This window comes from Sinocyclocheilus rhinocerous, unplaced genomic scaffold (genome assembly GCF_001515625.1).
Source record: "Sinocyclocheilus rhinocerous isolate Xijiao unplaced genomic scaffold, SAMN03320098_v1.1 scaffold241, whole genome shotgun sequence".
Taxonomy (NCBI): Eukaryota; Metazoa; Chordata; class Actinopteri; order Cypriniformes; family Cyprinidae; genus Sinocyclocheilus; species Sinocyclocheilus rhinocerous.
In genome coordinates, this window is record NW_015659312.1 from 3,011,288 (window position 1) to 3,033,262 (window position 21,975).

The 21,975-nt window shown below is 36.2% G+C and overlaps 1 protein-coding gene across 3 annotated transcripts in view; it reads left to right on the forward strand.

The window, feature by feature from the left end:
* Nucleotides 1–21,975, forward strand: part of LOC107723435 (polypeptide N-acetylgalactosaminyltransferase 1) — a 119,240-nt gene that overhangs the window by 68,319 nt on the left and 28,946 nt on the right. Inside the window, exons 1-3 of one of the 3 annotated variants that reach the window (XM_016532046.1) lie at nucleotides 11,360–11,414; nucleotides 13,391–13,537; nucleotides 17,250–17,418. In XM_016532046.1, coding sequence (XP_016387532.1) covers nucleotides 13,399–13,537; nucleotides 17,250–17,418 — 308 coding nt within the window. In that variant the 5' untranslated portion in view covers nucleotides 11,360–11,414; nucleotides 13,391–13,398. Of the gene's footprint in view, nucleotides 1–11,359; nucleotides 11,415–13,390; nucleotides 13,538–17,249; nucleotides 17,419–21,075; nucleotides 21,202–21,975 lie in introns of those variants that run through there. The other 2 variants (XM_016532045.1, XM_016532047.1) reach the window with 2 other exon arrangements.

Genomic DNA, 21,975 nt, shown 5'->3' on the forward strand with positions numbered 1-21,975 from the left:
ACACACACACACACACACACACACACACACACAGACACACACACACACACGTGTACTTAGCGGTCTAAATGGGGACATTACATAGACTTCTATTCTTTTTATATACAGATAGTTATAGATTTTATAAGCTAATCCTAACAATTAAAAAAAAAATGTATGTTTGCTTTATTAACTTTATACCAGTTTTAATAATAAAGACATACCCAAAGGGAGTTTTTTGGAGATTTTTTTCAGGTTTAGTTCACTTTTGGGTACAAATTTGTCCCCAACATATGGTTAAGTAGGTACACACACACACACACACATACACACACACCAGTGGTTATCTAAACTGTAAGCTTGCAGTCTGAAATGGATGTGTAAAGAAACTGTCCTACTAAAATAACGTCAAGAAAACATATTTTTCTATTGAGCTGCAAGCAAATAAACAAAACATACATAGCAACCAGTATTCCCCAAACAAAGGACTCTTATGAGGTGGTTAATGAGTCATTCAGAAAGTCTCAAGAACTCACGAGTTACCGATTTGAATCAGTATGACAAACTCAGACTTACATAACTGCAAATTATGATCACTCTGTTCATTTCGAAATTAAACAAGGTTTGTGAGACTTGACAATGACAATGTGTAGTTAATGATTCACAATGAATCATTAATCATTTATTAAAATCATCAAATTCAATTAAAAGAAATGAATACTTTTATTCAGCAAGATTTCTGTTCATCAAAGAATGCTGAAACAAGAATCACAACTGTTTTCAACATTGATAATAATAAGAAATGTTTCTTGAGCAGCAGATCAGCATATTAGAATGATTTCTGTAGGATCATGTGCAGGGCTTGCAAAATTTCAAAATCCCTGGTAACCCTTCGGGCAGGCATTCTTCAGGTTTTGGTAGCCCAAAATTAATTTAACTAGTCCGAATAAAAAAAGACATCGGCTGAACTTTACTTTGGACAGATCAGCTTGATCAGCAAAAACTAGTAGCATATAGGGATGTAACGATTCACTGAACTTACGATGCGATAAAATTCACGATACAGATTACACGATACAATTTTCTTACAATTTATTTATATATTTATTTTTTTACAAAATGAGATTTAATAAAAATTATAAATGAAAAGGTGTCCTTTTATTATTTCTCAGACAAAATTCTGCATATTTCTTTGTGAAATTGAAATGTTAAATAATAAAACTAACTTGAAATTTTAAAACAAATCCCAAATCAAATAAAAAATTATACAACTAAAAGAAATCTCTTCATATAAACAAAGGCTTTGCCTGTGCTAAAATCAGAGGCAACCACTGCATTTGAATTACTATCCAAAAAAGATGCTAAATACATGTTAATTGGATCAAAAACAGTTGTTATTCAAGAACAGAATGGTCTGATTTTAGCTTTGTGAATGAGACGCAAATGTCACTCTCTGACAGCAGGTGGCACTAATTGAACAGCAGGTATTTATAGGCTGCTGCCCCTTTAAGACTGAATGCACAAATCCAATATAATGATGCACAGGAGATTTGTTTCTCCACGGTTTACGTTCACTTATGACATAACCTACTGTGTTTACGAGAATACTTGCAGAGACAATTATTCTGAGATAATTTTGTGTATATGTGTTTATTCAGAAGCAAGGATATGCGAAAGAGGAATCAATTCTGTGTATGCGCATTGTCTGAAACGCGGCTCTCTGTGCGCACTTTAAATGAGTGCGCGCAGAAACCAGCGCGTTAGCTCCGAATGCGCGCGAATGTTTTAAAACGCTTGAATGTTTAAATCGTCTAACTACGATCCGTTTCACCCCGACAAGCGGGTGAACAACGCGAATCAAGTTAGGAATTTTATATCACTATTCAAGATAGCCCGTCGGGCAGGGCGGTGATACATTTAGGTAGCCCGACTGGAAAACACAGTAGCCCCGGGACGTCGGGCTAGCGATTTTGCGAGCCCTGATGTGACACTGAAGACTGGAGTAATGATGCTGAAAATTTAGCTTTGCCATCATAAGAAAAAAAATTACAGTTTAACAAATATTTATACTGTATTTTGAATCAAATAAATGTACAATGTAAAAAAAAAAAAAAAAAGATAGGATCAGTAAGTCAAGTCAGCATATATTTTTCCACTACTTTAACTCATCAAATTAATTTTCAACTTGAATTAACTTGTACAGCCAATTTGATTATACTTAAAATTTAAAGCAGCAACTGAAATTAAGTTTGAAGTAGGAGGAATTTTTTTACAGTGTAGCCTTGGTGAGCATAAGAGATTTCTTTTAAAAAGTCAAGTAGTCAGGTATGTACACTTATAATTCATGTGTCCAAATGCACAGTTCTTTACACATAAAAGAGAGTGTTTGATTATTGCCACAGCTCTCTTTCACATAGCTACATAGTAGTGTTGGGCGATGTCTACAGTGAAACATCGCGATGGACGATGACATCGGCGGCGCGACAAAATACTATAGAACCACTGATCTATAATAGAGATTAATTATATATAGATCAGTCAATAGAACTCATTATAATCAGTGATGCTGTCTACACTGTAGGGCTGTAGCTATCGATTAGTTTAGTAATCGAGTATTCTACAGATTATTCCATCGATTAATCGAGTAATCGTATAAGAAGTCATTTTTCTTTATTAAAGAGCAATACTAAATAATCAAGAGATAATAAGATAGATCTCTTAGAGTAAACAACTAATTTGTTTTCTTTTCTTTTGCTGAAATTGCATACATTAATAATTGTGAAAACTAAACCCATTTAATGTATTTAATTGCCAAATTACATTCAAAATGCAAATACAGATATATCAATAAAATAAACAGGAAGGTAACTTTGAACAAGAACAAGAGACAAAGCACAATTTTTAAACACATTTTTCTGCAACATGAAATTAGAGTTATTTGGAGAATAAACCCTCTTAAATGTCCCTTTACGTACTTTTGTGTGTGTGTGTGTGTGTGTGTGTGTAATTTTTGTTTTTGATATTGTCGCGTCCAGTGTAGACAGTCTTTAGCTGATGCGGCGCGACACGACAACTGTCACGTCCGGTGTAGACTGAGAGATGACTGAGGACGATGGCGAATGATTTGCAGATCCTCAGTACCACTGACAAACATATAATCTTGTAAAATATGTTGTAAGTAGTGCGCTCCATAGTATAAACAGAGTACGTGCGATCGCGAATCTCGAAAGTGAAAGTGAAACTAAAAAACGATCGTGCTTTCAAAAAAGGGGGTGGGGGGATCACGATGCCGGCGCAACATTGTGATGTCTATCAGCCATCGGCGATGGACGATGGCATCGTCTATCGGCCCAACCCTACTACATAGCCAATACATTAAAATACAACTAGCGTTGTAGTGTTTTGTCGTACTACAACGCTGCTCGTTGGCTAAAGTAGATTCCTATCGTAAAAGCTACGCTATTTTTAAAGCAGCCGAGCTACTGTCACACACTTATGCCTTGTCATGGTATGTAATATGTGAACCACAAAAAGCAAATATGAATAGTCCAGACAGAAATGACTTCCACTCATGGCTGATAGCAGAAGTTTTACACTGGCTTGAATGTCTCTATAGAGCAGGAGCTGGACGTGCTCTGCAGGAGTCAGTAGGAGACTGATAACTGGTTTGGGTCTGTTAAACAGCCGCGATTCTTTTGCTGTCATTCACAGAGTGTTCATTATGCAGGAGCGTATCTCGCTTGTGTTAATTATGAAACTAAGTCTGGCAGCTCCGTCCCGCTCCGAGTTGGATTTTTTCTTTGATGTTTTATCACTACACACACCCATACATAGTCATAAACCTCCACATCTTGAACATTTTATAACACCTCTTCTGAATACGTGATGAATTATCATTACAGGAAACAAACATGTCTCTCCTACTCTCTCTCTCTTACTCGTGGAATCTGTCCATATCAGTCTTTTGTTTTTCACAGTAGGTAGCTTGTGTTTCTGACATTTCTGTGAGCTTTATTCAGTTGTGTATTTAAATGTCTGTTACAGGCCTCTTTGTGCTAATTGTTCTCTCTTTTTAGAAACAGTTCTGTGAATTGTTGATAATTGGAGTTTGTGCTAGCCAGAAAAGAAAATGTCACCTTTCATGAAGTGTTTTTGCTGATATGTATGAACTACCCCACAATTCAGAAGTTTGGTGAAGAAGTCTCTTATGCTCACCAAGGCTGCATTTATTTGATTAAAAAATATAGTAAAACAGTAATGTTATAAAATACATTACTACAATGTAAAATAACTATATTTTAAGATGCAATTTATTTCTGTTATGGCAAAGCTGAAATAACAGCAGCCATTACTCCCATCTGTCTAATCATTTTAATATGCTGATTGGGTGCTCAAGAAATAGGTTCTTTTTCAGGTTTCTTTGATGAATAGAAAGTTTAAAAAACAGCATTTATTAATAGAATAATATATATTAATATATAAATAGAAATGTTTGTGACACTGTAAATGTCTTTACTGTTACTGTTGGTGCATCGAATGTGTCCTTGCTGAACAAAACTATACATTTCTTTAAACATTGCTTCGTACATAGAAAATATATTAGTTACAATTTATTTACAATATATTTTTTATTTTAGAGCTACAATTTTAGTACAGGCTTATTTCGACTCTTGTCACTGAAGCAGTCAGCCCACTTTGCACATCTATCCCAATAAATCTTTTCATCCTCACTTATGCAAAATGATTGTTTGAAGTGCTACTGGTGTTTGGGATGTAGTGGTTTTTGTTGCTATGTAGTGCTTTAGAAGGAACAGTATGTATGAGAGGGATATGTTTTAGCAAATGTAAGATATTTTTGGAATAAAAACCGTTACAGAAATCTAAGGTGAAAGGCCATAACTGGTCCTTCAGATGTGCATCAGACACATTACACTTTTTTTTTAAACCGTTGTTATTTCATAAAAAAGATTTGATTAATGAAATTAATTCATTGTATTTGGTTAGATAATCTTGACAGTGTTCCTGGTACCAAGTAAGATGTGATTTTTATTGAGTGTTTGATGAAAGCATAGTGTCTTTCTTGAGAAACAATGCTAAATGTAATTCATTGTAATTCCTCATTTTTCAAGATTGATGTTTCTGGAGAAACACTGAAATTTGATGCTGGCAGGGACTCAATTGATTGACACCATGCTTTTTCACACCAGCAACAAGAAGCTTTTATTTTCATTTCAAATCCTGTTGAAGATAGTTAAACATGTGACACACTCAGCAGGTTCTGATGTACCTGACCTTCCCCATAAACCTGACTGCCTTTTGTTCCTCTGGAAGATGCCTAAACGGAAGTCAGTGAAATGTAGTAATCGTGTGTGTCACAACTGCACTGCTGTGCTATGCACATCTACATGCACACCCACAATCAGTGAAGTGTTAACTGTGAGTGTTTAAACCCTAAATTTGAAAAATCCCGCAATGCAAACTATGATGTGTGAAGTGCGCACTTTGCAGCAGGAAAAGCCCTTTTGAGTGGTAGTGTTAATTGTATGTAGTGTGTTAAATGCCAATGTATTTAGTACAGTATTGACACTGAGGGAGTTTCTTGCCAAGGCTCTGTATGAATAAGAAAGATAGTTTAATGAGTTTCTTTCCAGTTAGAAGAACATTTGTGACCCTGGACCACAAAACCAGTCTTAAGTCGCTGGGGTATATTTTTAGCAATAGCCAAAAAAACATTGTATGGGTTAAAATTATCGATTTTTCTTTTATGCCAAAAATCATTAGGATATTAAGTAAAGATCATGTTCCATGAAGATATTTTGGAAATTTCCTACCGTAAATATATCAAAACTTAATTTTTGATTAGTAATATGCATTGCTAAGAACTTCATTTGGACAACTTTAAAGGCGATTTTCTCAGTATTTAGATTTTTTTGCACCCTCAGATTCCAGATTTTCAAATAGTTGTATCTCGGCCAAATATTGTGGTCCAGGGTCACATTTAACATTTGAACCAATCTTGATACACAATTTCAAAAACACAATGCTCATGAAACGATGCGACACATCTGTATGTGCACATTGACAAACAATTATAAAATAGCCAAGACTAAATCCAAGAATACACAGCTCTTCAGTAGACAGGCTAAATATGTACAATTTGTATGGCACAACTATCATAGACATGCAGATTATGCAAAATAGCAGAATCATTGCTCACAGCAGGCAGTTCTAAGTCACTATAACTGCCATGGAACTTAACTCTCTTAGAAGGAGCATCTCTGAATTCACTGCCACTAAAAAATGTGAAAGCTAAAGTAAAAATTTGAAGAAAAAAAAAAAAAAGTCCTCTATCTCTATACTATATGGCCCTTCTTACTGTAGAGGGCCAATAACTAGATCTTGTGATATGATCCCTCAGTGCGCATGATACATATTTAACCTGAACTGACAAGCAAACCAATTGAAAAAGACATGAATCACATCACACATGGATCATATGCACACTTCAGTCAGACAAAAATAGAGCTGTTTCCGATGTCTTTAGTACCCCCTGCTCAGAGCGTTTGGCCGCTGCATGCACGCTGTTCTTTAGTGCGGCGTGGATGTGCGCTCTTGCGGTTAGCACGCATGTTGAGTTGAAATCTGATAAAGCGTAGCTCATTCGATTTTTATGACCCAGTCGTACTGTAATGGCATCAACCTTGTAATTCATTTATCTGACTGCTGTTTGGGATGGACTAATCTAATATGCATAATTCAATGTCGTACTGAAGTCAAGACCTGCACGAATGTGCAAAAGGACTCTTGACTGTAGTAAGTATAGATGTCATATTGAAATTTTCACGAATTAAAGAAAAATGTTGCTGTGAGGGACAGATGTGCATATTTACAATGTCAAATATACAGTATATGTATACACACACACACACACATTAATTTGCAATTAATTAAAAAAAAGTAATAGGCATGTAATGTAAGCAATGTTTATATCTTTGTCTCTATGTCTGTCATAATGTCTGTCATTCAAGCTATCATTCTTCATTCTCTCTATCTGTCATTCTATCATTCAATCTTCTGTCATTATATCTGTTGTTCTTTATCTATCTATCTATCTATCTATCTATCTATCTCTCTCTCTCTCTCTCTCTCTCTCTCTCTCTCTCTCGTCTTTTCAGATCATTCTGTCTGTTTTTTATGTATATTTGGTATAAAAAGTGCATGAGAGGGGATATAGGCACTTTCATAGATATCATAATATCGAGTGACATTTTCTCTTTTCTCCGTTGTGCTAGTTTGTGTCTGAAATAGGAGAACTTTACTGAAACATTTTGAACGGGAGATAACGGAAGTGGAGGCGTAGAGAGAAAGATGGAGGGACCGTGAATAGGAAGAAGGAGATGCTGTAGGGGTTTAATTTGCTTTTCTCTAACAGACGGCAACAGCCAAAGAAAGTTAATTACCCTCCCGTCTCACATCTCGATGTGTGTGCGTGATGCGACCAGGGGTGCGAGCGGGATTCTGCGCCCATCTGTTTTCCTGCCAGCCAGAGCTGTTAAGAGGCTCTCTGCTTTAGCATGCAACTGTTCTTTCTCTTTCACTCGTTCTCTTTCTGTGTCCCTTTCTTTCCCCCACATGTCTGTCTGTTTCTCTCATGTTTCATGTTGTGAATTTGTTTGTGTGACCAAAGGCTATCTCATATTCCTGTTTGTGTGTGGCGTGTTGAACAGGAATCCCCCCCCCGTATGTGACACACAGGTGGTGTGCTTGTCCATATGTCTCAGGATCAGATAACAGTGTGAATATTGCATGACATGAAAGCACGTTAAGAATCCCTTGCAGGAAGTAACACAGGAAGTGAAACTCAGAACCATAAAAGAACAATCACAGTCCCATTCTGATATTTGCCGATTGTGTTGTGTGTGAACTTTGCAGGTGCAATACTTGCATTGAGCAAGTAATATTATACTCTACAGTCCCAATCGAATAATTGTTTTACATGGAGACATACTGTCATGTCAGCGTTAACAGACCTATTAGAGATTTTATTGCGGTCTGAATCGGTAATGTGTGTGAAATTATTTGGCTGAGTTTAGCTACGTTTTTTTTTAAAGGCCAGTGTCATGTGGTACTTTAAATTGTGTCCGAATTGTCTGTATTTACATGCTGTGCGTATGTATTGTATGAATAAAATTGCATCACAATGTCCTCACATGACCAAATTGCCATCCGGACACACAAGCTTTATCACAGAGTCACGCAAATGTTCTTTTACATACGTCATCCTGAGAAACAATTACTGTCCAGTGCTTATAAGACAATGGTATTTGTCCAAGGAAGTGTGTTTTGCACATATCGGTGAATGGGACAACAGGACTGTGCATAAGAGAACAGGATGGTGAAGAGAGATTTTATTCAAATTGTTTTGTACAGAGTTTAGGTATTAGAATGTTGTTTGTCATTTTTATGCATAGTGACATGTAATGCTTGGTATTTTTATGTGATATTTAGTAGGGATGCACCGATACCACTTTTTCCAGTACTCGCCCGATACCGATACTTTTATTTTTGGTACCTGCCGATACCGATATTTTTATTGCATTTGTACCTTTTTTAAATATTGGGTACAGAAACCAAAAGAGTATGTATAATGTTAGTTGGTTAACTTCATTTATCAAATAGATACAGTCAAACCAAAATTTATTCAGACACAGTTTATTCGCTATAGTTTAGAGCTACACAAAACTCAATTTTGCTAAGCACAGTATCACAGACTCTTGGCTTTTTGTTTTCTCTCACAATGTGAAAAACATTAGTCATTGCTGTACTGTGATCTAGTCACACAGTTTAATGAGCAATTTCCCATGAATGGTTTCACTGGAATTACTAATTTCTCTCTCTAAATCCTGTGTCTTTCCCCCAGTTTGTTTTTGTGGGCTGAAATTGAATTTTCTCCCCGGTCCTTCACTTGTAATCCCTATTAGCACCCTTTACTGTGGTTAATGTTTCTAAAGTGGAGAAACCCCAGTAGACCAGTTCATTTATTTATTTTATTATTTTCATTATTTTGGGCATTTTTGCCTTTTATTTATGACATCAGAGAGCAGACAGAATAGTAAAGGTCTGTGCCTGTGATGCAGTTATTCTTATATGTCCTGAACATGTGCACAGCTACGTCATATTTAACCTGTTGTAATGCATTTTGAATTATTAATTGTTTTTTAAATTGCCAAATGGCAGAAAATTCTTATTTGATGCAGCCTCTTGTTGCTGTAATCTCATGTATCTGGACTTTTGACCTATTGGCATAAAGTCTGAAAAGCATTACAGCTTTTTCTAACTTAGAACTACCCACTTAGATGATAATAAGATGATAAAAACTTTTTTTTTAGGTAAATATGAAATCATCCTCATGCACTGGATATGTGATGGATATGTCTTATTTAATTATGTAAATAGATTTGATGCTTGCAAACTTCAATAAGTCCAGCAAAAACAAAATATGTTGTAGGGTTTACTTTGAAACAGTTTTCACTCAGAAATTGCTAGTAAATTTCACAAATAATTACAAAGGAACTGAAAGTAACAGAATTAAAGATGACATTTTCAAGCAGAAAGACTGAAATAAGTTTTCTTGTCAAATGTATGAATATTTTACAACTTCGAAAAAATATTTTTTACAGTGTACTTCATCCTTGAAAGGGCCCAGAACACCGGAGTAGGACACAACTTTATTTTCTTTATCTAATACTGTAACTTCATAGGGCTTTTGCTGAATGTTACACACTGCACATACACAAACCACACTCCAAAGGAGTGTGTATGTCTGTCATATCTATGTTCCAAGTCACTCAAGTCAGCAGCATTCACATTCTCATTCTGTTGTGTAACCTGCCCTGTCCTCTTAGGTTTCTAGATGACATAAACAATCTCATTCAGACTATGTTTGTATTTGTGATGTCAGACTTTGCCATTTTGAGCCGATGCACTAGGGATATGTGTGTCTGTTTTCATCTCTCAGGCCTGTGCTCACTCAGGTGTGTGTGTGTTGTCACAGTGATGAATGTCTGGCCCAGCTAGCGTGGGCAGGAGCCTTTGCCGTTGCCACTGTGATGGACGAGGGCCACCAGAGCAGTGGTGTTACTGCTGTGCCAGTCATAACCTTGAGCTCAACACACACACACTCTCTCTGACTGCTGGTGAGACCCCCTCAGAGACATCAGATGCCAGAGGTTTTTGGCAAGCTTTTGACTGCTCTAACACCATGCTGCTCCATTCTGTTTGACATTACATTTTAAGTCATTTAAATATCTTTTAATGGTTGCACCTGCATACATTAGCAGGGGAAAAAATGTATCACAGTTTCCACAAAAATATTCAGCGACACAACTGTTTTCATTGACAATAATGAGAAATGTTTCTTGAGCGCCAAATCAGTATATTATAATGATTTCTGAAGGATCATGTGACACTGAAGCCTGGAGTAAAGATGTTGAAAATTCAGCTTTGCCATCAAAAGAATAAATTACATTTTAAAATATGTTAAAAGAGAAAACTGGTATTTTAAATTGTAATGAAATTTCACAATATTTTTGTTTTTACTGTATATGTGATCATATAAATGCAGCCCTGGTGAGCATAAGAGACACATATACAGTGTTTTTTAAAGCCTTGCAAAACGGCAATAGTAACTTATTAAGAACATTTTGGTGAAAGAAATTTTTTCCTTTTTTAATGTTTATGTCCCATTAAAATGTAATGATTTAAAAGGGGAGATGTAAATCGAATGGTATTCCAATAAAAAAGAGAAAAACATTTTTCTCAAAAAAATTTTTTTTTAGTATATATATTTATATATACAGTGGGTACGGAAAGTATTCAGACCCCCTTAAATTTTTCACTCTTTGTTATATTGCAGCCATTTGCTAAAATCATTTAAGTTAATTTTTTTTCCTCATTAATGTACACACAGCACCCCATATTGACAGAAAAACACAGAATTGTTAGGGGGTCTGAATACTTTCCGTACCCACTGTACCATTAATTTTGCTTTAGATCTAAGAAGAGTTCACTATACTGTTAATTATATCATTAGCAAGTCATGGGGACACATACTAAACAAATGGCACTGTTTCCTAAGAGTGTTCTCGCTATTGTGAATCATATAAAAGTGTGTTCCTGATGCCTGTGTGGGTCAGAAAATACAAAGAGTGACGGGATGACAGTGGCCAATGTTTCTTTTTGTCTTTTGATGGCTTGCTGTTCCCTTTAAAATGGCTGTCTAAGCAGATTCCCTCTTCCCTTATGCAGCGCACAAAGAGACACACACACAAACACACTTCAAAGAACTCTATAGGTACAGTTGGACGGGGACAATGACAGAAGTTTGGTACTGCACTCTGGAGAGAAAGATGGAGTCACAGAGGAGCAGCTTTCAGGTTTGTTTTTTGTCAACTGCAGCATGCTGGGCAGCCTCCATGTAATGGACTGGAATATATAAATGTTGTTCCAGACCTGTATGACGTTCTTTCTTCTGTGGATGACAAAAGACAATATTTTGAAAATGCCAGTGGTTTATTCTGTCCATTCAATGTTCAATGTTATTTTAGACCCCAATGACAAAAACATTTGAAACCTTCTTCAAAGTATCTTGTCTTGTCTTCCACACAAGAATGTCATACAGATTTGGAATGACATTAATTTTTTGGGTGAACTTTGGGTGAAACGGCTTCCTTTTGGACATGCAGTATATATCCCCTACTTTTACAAACACATTTACTCTCTGGGCTCGGGGTGAATGAAGTATTTGTAGTGAAGGATTATGTTCTACAAATTGGTTTTGAATTTTTAGGGCTTGTCTGATTGCATAACGATTCACTGGAGCCTCAGGGTGTGATCCGTGATGCCGTGTAATTATGTTACAGTGACCTCTCCTTTATCAAAGCATATCACATGCTGCTCACCTCCCATAGGAACATCATCCTTCCTTCCCTTTCATGTCTTCCTCATCTCTCCTCTTTTCTCATTGCATTCCTAGTTGGCTAATAAAAGATTCATTTCCAGTTCATTAATGAAGCCAGATGGCTGGATTAAAGAAACCCTGTTAAAGAATGGAATTTTCACCCCCTGTTAAGTCAAAGGTCAAATCTAGGATTCTGTTTGAACAGTTTTTGGAATAATCTCTCTAAATCATCTGCTAATGTGGTATAGTGCGACTACCATAGTCAAGTGTCTTATTAGTATTCACCTTTCATTGCTTGAGATGTTTGCTCTTAACAGAGGTCATGGAAAATCATAGAAAAATAGATTTTCTTGCTCTTTTGATATAAAAATAGCTTGATGTACTATGGAGAAATACTCATGTTCACAATGCAGAGCTTCCCAGCCAGTCCGCCAAGACCCTTTTTGGAAATTAAGCTGTAAAGATAGGTAATTCGTGATTATGTTTTCTTGAATATATTAACATATGTTTAAGTGAAAATGAAAGTGGTGTCCCATACTTGGAATTTGTGCTCTGCAATTTAACCCATCCAAGTGCACACACACACAGCAGTGAATATTGAACACACACACACACACACACACACACACCGTGAACACACACCCCGAGCAGTGGGCAGCGGGCAGCCATTTCTGCGCAGTGCCCAGGGAGCAATTGGGGGTTCGGTGCCTTGCTCAAGGGCACCTCAGTCGTGGCTATTGAAGGTGGAAGAGAGCGCTGTTAATTTACTCCCTCATCTACAATTCCTGCCGGTACTGAGACCCGCGACCTTTGGGTTACAAGTCCGACTCTCTAACCATTAGGCCACGACTGTGTCATGTGTTATATGTGCCCATGTTTACATATCGAAGGCTATTTAGTGTTTAGTAATTTAGCGGTGATGTTGATCCTTGTATCACATGCAAAGAGTTCAGCCAGTCATAACAGAGGTCATTTAAAGATGTCATAAATATATGGTAGCAAAACATTCTTTTTTTTTAATGATGTTCTACGATATTTCTTTCCGAAGGGCAGAGAGGCTTTTTTGGTGCAAGAAACCATTACTGTATCCCTGGACTTCAGGGGAAAGGATGTGAGAATATGTCCACTCTAAGGTCTCTTTGGAAAACCTGTAGTGCTTTATTTTGGTGTGAAGATGATAAAGTGTCTGTGTTTGTAACTTTTTCCGGTAGCAGGCATGTCTACAATAAACTCTTACTCACAACTTTGAGGCTTGTATAGATGTAATATATGAATTTCTTGAGTATGGTGTTGAAAACCAGCTGTCATACATACAGTAAGGTGTAACTGTCTTCTGTATGGTTTAACCCACGGTGTCTCGTTGTAGGTGTGAAATATCGCTGGCAGCTTCTCAAGTGTTTGCTTGTACCTGTGTTTGCGTGTAACACACTGTGTGTGTTTTGTGTGTTTCAGGTGTGAAGATGAGGAAGTTTGCGTACTGTAAGGTGGTGCTGGCCACCTCTCTGGTGTGGGTGATGCTAGACATGTTCATCCTCCTCTACTTCAGCGAATGCAACAAATGTGACGACAAAAAAGATAGAGGATTGCCGGGGAGAGAGAGTGAGTACATGCCTACATACAGTTGTGCTGTATATCGTATAGTTATCACATAGTTTTCGGTTTAATAATAAATACGCCCTAACACTTCAATTTACAGACACATTTTGGCCATTTTACTTCTGAAATGTTTTCTTCATGAAATATTGTTCAAACTTTATTTTTTTTATATTGTTGTAACAATAATTGTAATAATAAAAAAAAAATTTAAGTTGCAATGATAAATTCTTTGTAAGCGGCCTTCTCAGTACAGGTTTTGCCAGATTTTCCTGTTTTTTTTTTTCTTTTCCTATTTTTGTTTATTCTCTTTTTATATAATCAGTCTTTTTTTAATATTTGGTCAACACAAGAATCGACAAATAAAATATACACACGTTTAATATAAAAATAAGGACATACATAGGAATAGACTTGTGTTGTTTTTACAGTTTATAAAAAGCTGACTGACATGAAATCCAAACCTTACCTCTAAAATAACTTGCATTTTTACAATTACTATAAATACATTATTTTTTAAGGGATGGGAGTCATAATTCATTTAAAGATTCTGATTCTAAATCAGAATTTGGTATGCATTTGGTAATGCATATTCTTGCTTTTGAGGAAGTACCAAATAATTGATCATTGATCTTGTTTGTACACTGAACAAAATTATAAACGCAACACTTTTGTTTTTGCCACTAGTTTTTTTTTTTTTTAATAAAAAAAAGATAAATAGATAAAGAAGAATTAAAATAGAATAGAAAGTGTTAGAGTTAGAGGGTCAAATAAAGGTGGAACAGATGTGTTTTTAGTCGTTTCTTGAAGATGGCTAAGGACTCAGCTGCTCGGATTGAGTTGGGCAGGTCATTCCACCAGGAGGGAACAGTTAATGAAAAAGTCTGTGAAAGTGATTTTGTGCCTCTTTGAGATGGCACAATAATGCGTTGTTCACTTGCAGAACGCAAGCTTCTAGAGGGCACATAACTCTGAAGTAATGAATTTAGGTAAAGGGGTGCAGAGCCAGTGGTGGTTTATTTATAAAATATTAAAACTAAAAATACTAAGCAAATCCACTGCTATTTTTCATATCATTTTTAAAGTACTATTTATTATATAAAACTGTTTAGTGAGTATGTTTAACTACACATTACATTATGTTACACATTATGAATCACTAATTATACCAATTCAAGGCTGAAGCTTAAGTAGCTGCATCGTAACACAGTAACAGATCTTGTTCTTTATTTCAAGTCGATATGACCAGTATTCATCTCTGGTTATTGTGGAGAAAATGAAAACGTCTCTAAATAAAAACTGTTTCTCGATTCACAACCCTATTATTTACTGTCTGAATCTTTTTTCCAATTTGAAGACTGGATGGTCCTAAAAGGAGGTTTTGTCAGATTTATCTAGCCTCTTGGGACAGTTTTATCCCCAAAGTATACTGTAGCTAAATAACTCCAAACACACATACAGCTGATACAGGAAACACTCGACAACACACACAAAAGTATAAAGACTATTTCCACTAGATGTATGTGTCTGATGGTGTTATATTGTGAAATACGGGCAGGTATTGAACTGTGTATATTTCTGTGGGAGAGGAAAAGAGTGTAGAAATATAATCTGATCATTTTAGAGCTGTATTGACTGTACATCATCTGAAGGATACAACCACATTCCAGCTGTGCTTAGCTTAGAGGATGGAGAGAACGAAGAATGGAAGAAATCTAGAGCAGTGGTTATCAACTGGTGGGTCCATTCTGATCTGTTCTGATGTAGTCATGGGCAGTAGGTGAAAAACAAAGCTAAATGCAAATAAATCAATTCAGCTTAGCATATAAATGGAGAAGAAAATGCTTCCTATTTTTTATGTAGTTTATGTCAATGACAATCAAACGCTATGGTTTTTGTTTTTTTATTCCATTGTAATAATGATAAATGACAATATTTGATTTTAAGGACATTTAGTTGAGTTTTTATAAGTTAAACAATTATATTAGTGATTAATCTCAATATAAAGGTAAAATATGAATCTGAAAGCAAAACCAGTCGGGAACCGCTGCTTTAGAGACTATAAAAAGGAGCAGAAAGAAGATCTAGAATTCGTAAGGAACAGTCACAGAGAAAAAGCATGTGGATGGCGATGCAGTGTGAAAGCATATCGTCTCATAAAGCTTTCTTTTGTCACTAACTGACCCCTCTACAGCCCCCCGCCCCCAGTCAGGTCACGGTTTGTTCTCTGTTGGTCACTCATGAGCTGCTTTACTTTGGCCATCATCTCATAGAACAATAACCCTAAAATAATCTGCTCACCACATTAATAAAGCACATTTTCTGCTGCTTGTGCTTGTGTCCTTAGTGATGATTATACGATTTTCACCCCCCAGAATCCCTCAGGAAAGTCATTGGATTTTGCTGAGCAGGGAAACAGGACAAAGTTGCCTTGTAATGCACTCAGTCCGAACAGCTAAATCCTGCCCCCTCAACACGCATGCAGCTCACCCGTACATACACACACAGTGTACGCAAACGTGCGACACAGGGCTTAAAAACAGGCAGTTTGCCTCTTAGAGCAGATGTAATCTCACACTGTTGCAAATCTGACCTTAATCTCACCAAAGCATGCTTTTTGAATTAATGATCAAAGCTCAGTGCTTATCTACCCACACAAAATCCACAAAAACACACACTTCACACACACACGGCACAATAAACAATTGTGCACAGACATCTAGGCCACAAATTATTTTCGGTGGGCAGGATGTATATAAAAGTTTGTATGTACTTTTTAGTGCTGTCAAACGATTAATCGCAATTAATCGCATCCAAAATAAAAGATTTTGTTGGCATAATATATGTGTGTGTTCTGAGTATATTTATTATGTATATATAAATACACACACATACAGTATATATTTTGAAAATATTTACATGTATTAACATGTCTGTATTTATATTCATATAATTTATATTTAAAAAATATATTTAATATATAAACATAACATATTTTTCTGAAATATATACATGCATGTGTGTGCATTTATATATACATAATAAATATGCACAGCACACATACATATATTATGTAAACAAAAACATTTCTTTTGGATGGGATTACTTTTACACATTTGTGGTTGCATTTTCAACATTCTGAACAATTCTAGCACAAATATTATGATTATTGTTTTGTTTTTTTAGTTTGCGTACTTGTTTGACAATGAGAGTACAGTGTCACTGAAGAGCGTGACTGGGATGAAATATGAAACGTGATATGTAAAAATCAACATAAATATCCCTTTGGAACAGGATATTTTTATTGTGCCATTTCCAATTTTGCTAAAGTGTGACAGTAATATTTCATTATGTGTATTACATAAAATGTGAGCTGTGCAAAATATCCTTAGAAAGACAAATGACTCTAGTATATTATTATAAAAATGTTCAAAATGTCATTTGCAGCACTGTCATTTCCATCACAGAAAACATAATTTGTGATGTGGTGGAAGTGCTACTGTGTGTTGTGGGTTTTCATTAATAAATGCCAAAAATAACAAAATTCTCCTGTGATGAATCCACTTTTGGACAGATGAAATAAACTAGTGAGAGCATGATGGGTTTATTGTCTAAAAGTCCACCGGGCCCAAAATTGGCAATAGTTGGAGAAACGCCCATACTTACTCAATCGAAAGCCAAGGGAACAATCTCGAATCCATGTGTGTTTGTGTTCCAGCTGTGGTTCAAAGGCCTCATGACGGCCCAGGGGAGATGGGAAAGCCAGTGGTTATCGCTAAAGACCAACAGGAGAGGATGAAGGAAATGTTTAAGATAAACCAGTTTAACCTGATGGCCAGTGAGATGATTGCACTCAACCGCTCTTTACCGGACGTGCGTCTCGAGGGGTGAGTGTCTGCTTATTTATGATTGCTTCCTTTAAAGTGAGTTTGTTTTTGTTTAATAGATCAATTTTATGCCTGTAACTGACCAAATGAATATTTTGAAATGGAGCTTATGTTTTGAGCTGTGAGGGCTGGTGTTTGGCTTTTTGACTTTAGAGAAACTGATAGACATATCGTGGAGTGAGTGTGTGTGTGTGTGCTTTTTGCCGAGTAAAATGTGTGTATGGCAGGGAGTGAAATGTAAACATTGATCCGTGAAATGTGTTTATTTTCTGCCCCTCAGATTAATTACCGGAGTGGTATTTTTTTCTCAGCTCTGTTTGAAGCAATAGAATCAACATTTTCAATTAAAAGATAAGAGTGTGTCAATTACATAGTCACAGTCATGACCTAACTTCACACACACACAGCATCACAGCCACAACTATCACCTTCACACGAATATGATCTTCTAACTCTAACTAAGAACATATGTAATGCGCAAACTTAGTAAACCAAAGGGTCGAGGGGAAACTGGTTGAAATCTGAGTGAGAATGAAAGTGCTGAACTCTTCTTCTTAAAGCAGGATGTGGTCAGCTCTCTTTTCAGCTGTTTTCCATCTTTGGTTTTGTAAATGTGAAGATTAAGCAGCATTTGGGCACACTGTACTAATTGTACGTTGTACTAGCAGTCAAACGTTTGGACACACCTACTCTTTCTATGTTATTACAGTTTTTCACATTATAGAATAATAGTAAAGTAGGGCTGTCAAAATGACTGAAAAACTAAATTCGAATTTTCCACTTAAATATGATCAATATTCGAATTATATTCTAATTTAAAAGGCATAATTTCAGTTAGGGGGGAAAAAAGCTTTTGGCTTCTCTCCTGAGGCTACAAGAGGGCGCATCGAGCAAAATATTATGCACGTTTCTTCAAAGCGTAATAAAATAACACGACTATCTTTGAAAAAAGTGCATAATGTTTAAAATAATGTTTATAAACCATATATAATTAATAAAGTTGCTTAAACAATTAGAAAAAAAACAGCACCATGCATGTATGTATAGAGTTTGTATGGTTTGTTGTTTTGCAGAGTTACGGGATATGAATTTCTGCTCATCAAAATTATTACACAATTATTCAGAAATTTGGGGTCAGTAAGATTCCATTTTACTTTATAAGAATTTAATATTTTCATTCAACAAGGATGCAATAAATTGATAAAAAGAGTAATTCCATTTATAATGTTACAAAAGATTTCTATAAAAAGTTAACTAAATATAAACTACATTTTAAAGTCTATTAAAATAGAAAAGTGCTCTTTTTAATTGTAATTATATTTCACAATGTTGCTGTTTTTTCTGTATTTTGATCAAATTAATGCAGCCTTGGTGAGCATAAGAGACTTTCAAAAACATTTAAAAAAATCTTACTGACCTCTAACTTTTGAACAGTAGCATACAGTTACGTAATTATAGTAATATGTGCAACAAGAACACTGGAAATAAAAAGTATTACAGAAAATTTTAATAAAATTAAATAGCTATTTAGTATTGTAGTACATGTTTTCACTGAGCCTTTTCGCGAAGTCATGTCCAAACTCATAGTTACATTTGCACAAGCCACTGGACTGTGAACTACGTAGTATGTGGTGAATTGTTTGATGTGTCGCAATCATCCACCCTAAGTGTTTTTTAAACACCTTTCATCCTCTAAGCGCTTGCCACGTCAAATATTAACTGCTAATATTTGTGTTGTAGAGGTCAGATTACTGTGAGTGTGTGGATGTGTGTATTTTTCACAGTACGTAATATAGCTTCTATTTCTGTTACGCTTTGCAATATTAAGTTCACTGAGGTGAGACAGAGAAAAGGAGAGATGTGTAGAGAAGATGTCACATTCGTCCTTGAGAAAGCAAAGAAAAGGACGTTTGTGTGTGTGCGTGTATTTGTGACGCTTTTTTGTTCTGTGTGATATCGCTCCAAACAGTTCCCCCTCCGTTCCCACTGCACTAAATAATGTGGAGTTTGTCCCTCTGCAGTGTACACACCTTCTTTCAAAAGGCCTTGCCTTAAATATTTATGGTTTTAATAAGTCCCTGGATGTTCTCTCTTTCAAGGCGTGACCATGGAAACTATTCCACCATAACAATAATGTCACCCAGGATCTCGGAGCCAAGTAAAGCAGAAGCACGTCTACGGAGCAGACGTAATATTCACACACTCGCATACAGCTGCACGTCAAGCATTACGTCAAGTGTGTTTAATGAACTAAATCGTTTGCATATGCATCCTGGCAGTGCCTCGCGGAGTGATAAATCACTGGGTCACTGGAGGGAACTGCAGGTCTGATAAAAATGCCAGGTCTATTGGTGTTTAATGAGTTTTGTAATTATGTAGGGCCAAACCTCTACCTCTTTCTTTTTGTTTTAATTGATCTGATGTATTGTTAAACTGAGACTCTCTCTGTGTGTTTGGAGGTGTCAGTTTCAGCAGTTAGCATTGTTTGTTTTAGAATGCTCATATTTCCCTTGTAAAAATAAGAAAATAAATAATACAGTGAAAAAGTAATATTGTGAAATATTATTACATTTTAAAATAAATGTATTCTATTTTCATGTATTTTAAAGTGCCCATATTGTGCCATTTCGAATATTGCCTTTCATGCAGTGTGTAATGTAGCTGTATGTGAATGTAAACGATCTGCAAAGTTGTAAATCCGAACGTACACGATAAAATTATTGTCTCCCAAAAAAAAGAATCAACTCAGCAGCCAAAGCGAGTCGTCAGTAATTCGAATCCGAACGATACTGAGCGTTCAAAATACGGAACCATTGCCATGGGCATATCGTTTCCGTCACGCGCTGTAGGCAGTAGACCAATCAGAACAGACTGGGTCATCTGACCAATCAGAGCAGAGTAGGCTCACGGAAAGAAGGGTTTTAGAGAGACTGAATTTTAGAATTGCTTCGAACAAATCGTTTGAGAATCGTTGGAAAAAGAGGTGATATTAAATGCATATTTTAGAAAACCAAAGCATTTTTTTTACCTTGAATGCATGTAAACATATTATAGGAGACTCCCAAAACAATGTTAGGAACCTTAAAAATGTCATAATGGGGGCACATTAAATTGCATTCCTGTGATGGCAAAGCTGAATTTTCAGCATCTTTACTCTAGTCTTCAGTGTCACATGATCCCTCAGAAATCATTCTAATATGCTGATTTGCTGCTCAAGAAAAAAATTCTTATTATCAATGTTGAAAACAGTTGTGCTGCTTAATGTTTTTATGGACACTGTAATAAATTCTTTCAGGATTCTTTGATGAATAGAAAGTCCAGAAGAACTGAATTGATTTTGTAACATTATGAATGTTGTTACTATCACTTTTGATTAAATAAATGCATCCTTTGAGCTGATGCATTTGATTCCAGTTTGTTTCAACCATGAAAACGAGTCAAATAACTGTTTTAAAGTTTGCACGTGTTTTTCTATGTTGATGTGACAGAATTTGAGCGGGTGAGAATGTGCAGTGTGGGTGTGTATGCTGCAGCTGGAATAGAGTGAGTATGAGCCTGTAAGAGTCATCATGTTTGTTTGCCTCTGATTTTCTCTGCAAATATGACCTCATATTTGCATGAGAGCACATGGTCCGATGTGTTTTGTTGACTCTACAGCTCCAAAAACATGTAATAGAGGAAGAAGGATCCATCTTCTCGTCTCCCTCATTCATTCTCCTCACACACAAACTGACAAATCTGCAGCAACTACATGATGCGATCATGTCGACATGCATCAAGAAGGTGTGCATCATCTTGTTAAATTCATGTCTTGTAAGATCTGGGCTGTTGGGGTCCACTGAGTGTGCATAGAAAATTACATGCACTCAAGATCAGCTTGTCATCCGTATAGTTGACTAGCTGTGTATTCTGATAAAATAATTCACAAACAATTGTTCATTTACTTCTTGTTGTCTCTGCATATATAAACTGAGGAAGGAAAACTGAAGCACTTCGGCTTTAAGGATCGTTTTTCGTCTGGTTGGAGTATCAGATTCTGATTGGACTGATTTGACAGTATCTTAGCAACGCTCTTCAAACATGTTAATATGCTTTACTGTGCATCAGCAGATAAACCTTTTCCCGGTTACCTTTATGTTTTCCCTGACCTTCTGCTCTCTCTCTTGTCTTACACACACACATACATAGCGCTTAAGTGCTGTGTGTGTGATGTGTACTAAATTACTGTTTTGCTGCTCTGAATGGGGTAAAATGGAATACGTTATTCTGTTTCTCTTAATTGCATATCAAAGGTGGACGAGCGAGAGCCGGAGAGAGAGAGAGAGAGAGAGATCTGATATCAAAGAAGTAAGATACCTCAATCTCTATGGAAGGAAGGAAGTGGAATAACTTCCTAATTTTTAGGCGAGGAAAAAAAAGGAAAGTGAAGATTAAAGCTACTGAAAATGTATCTGCCAAAGTGGAAAGTGTGTGTGTGTGTGTGTGAGAGAGAGCGAGAGAGAGCAAACATCTTCATGTATTTGTGCCTGGTTGTGGCTGTTTCTTCCCAAACACCCC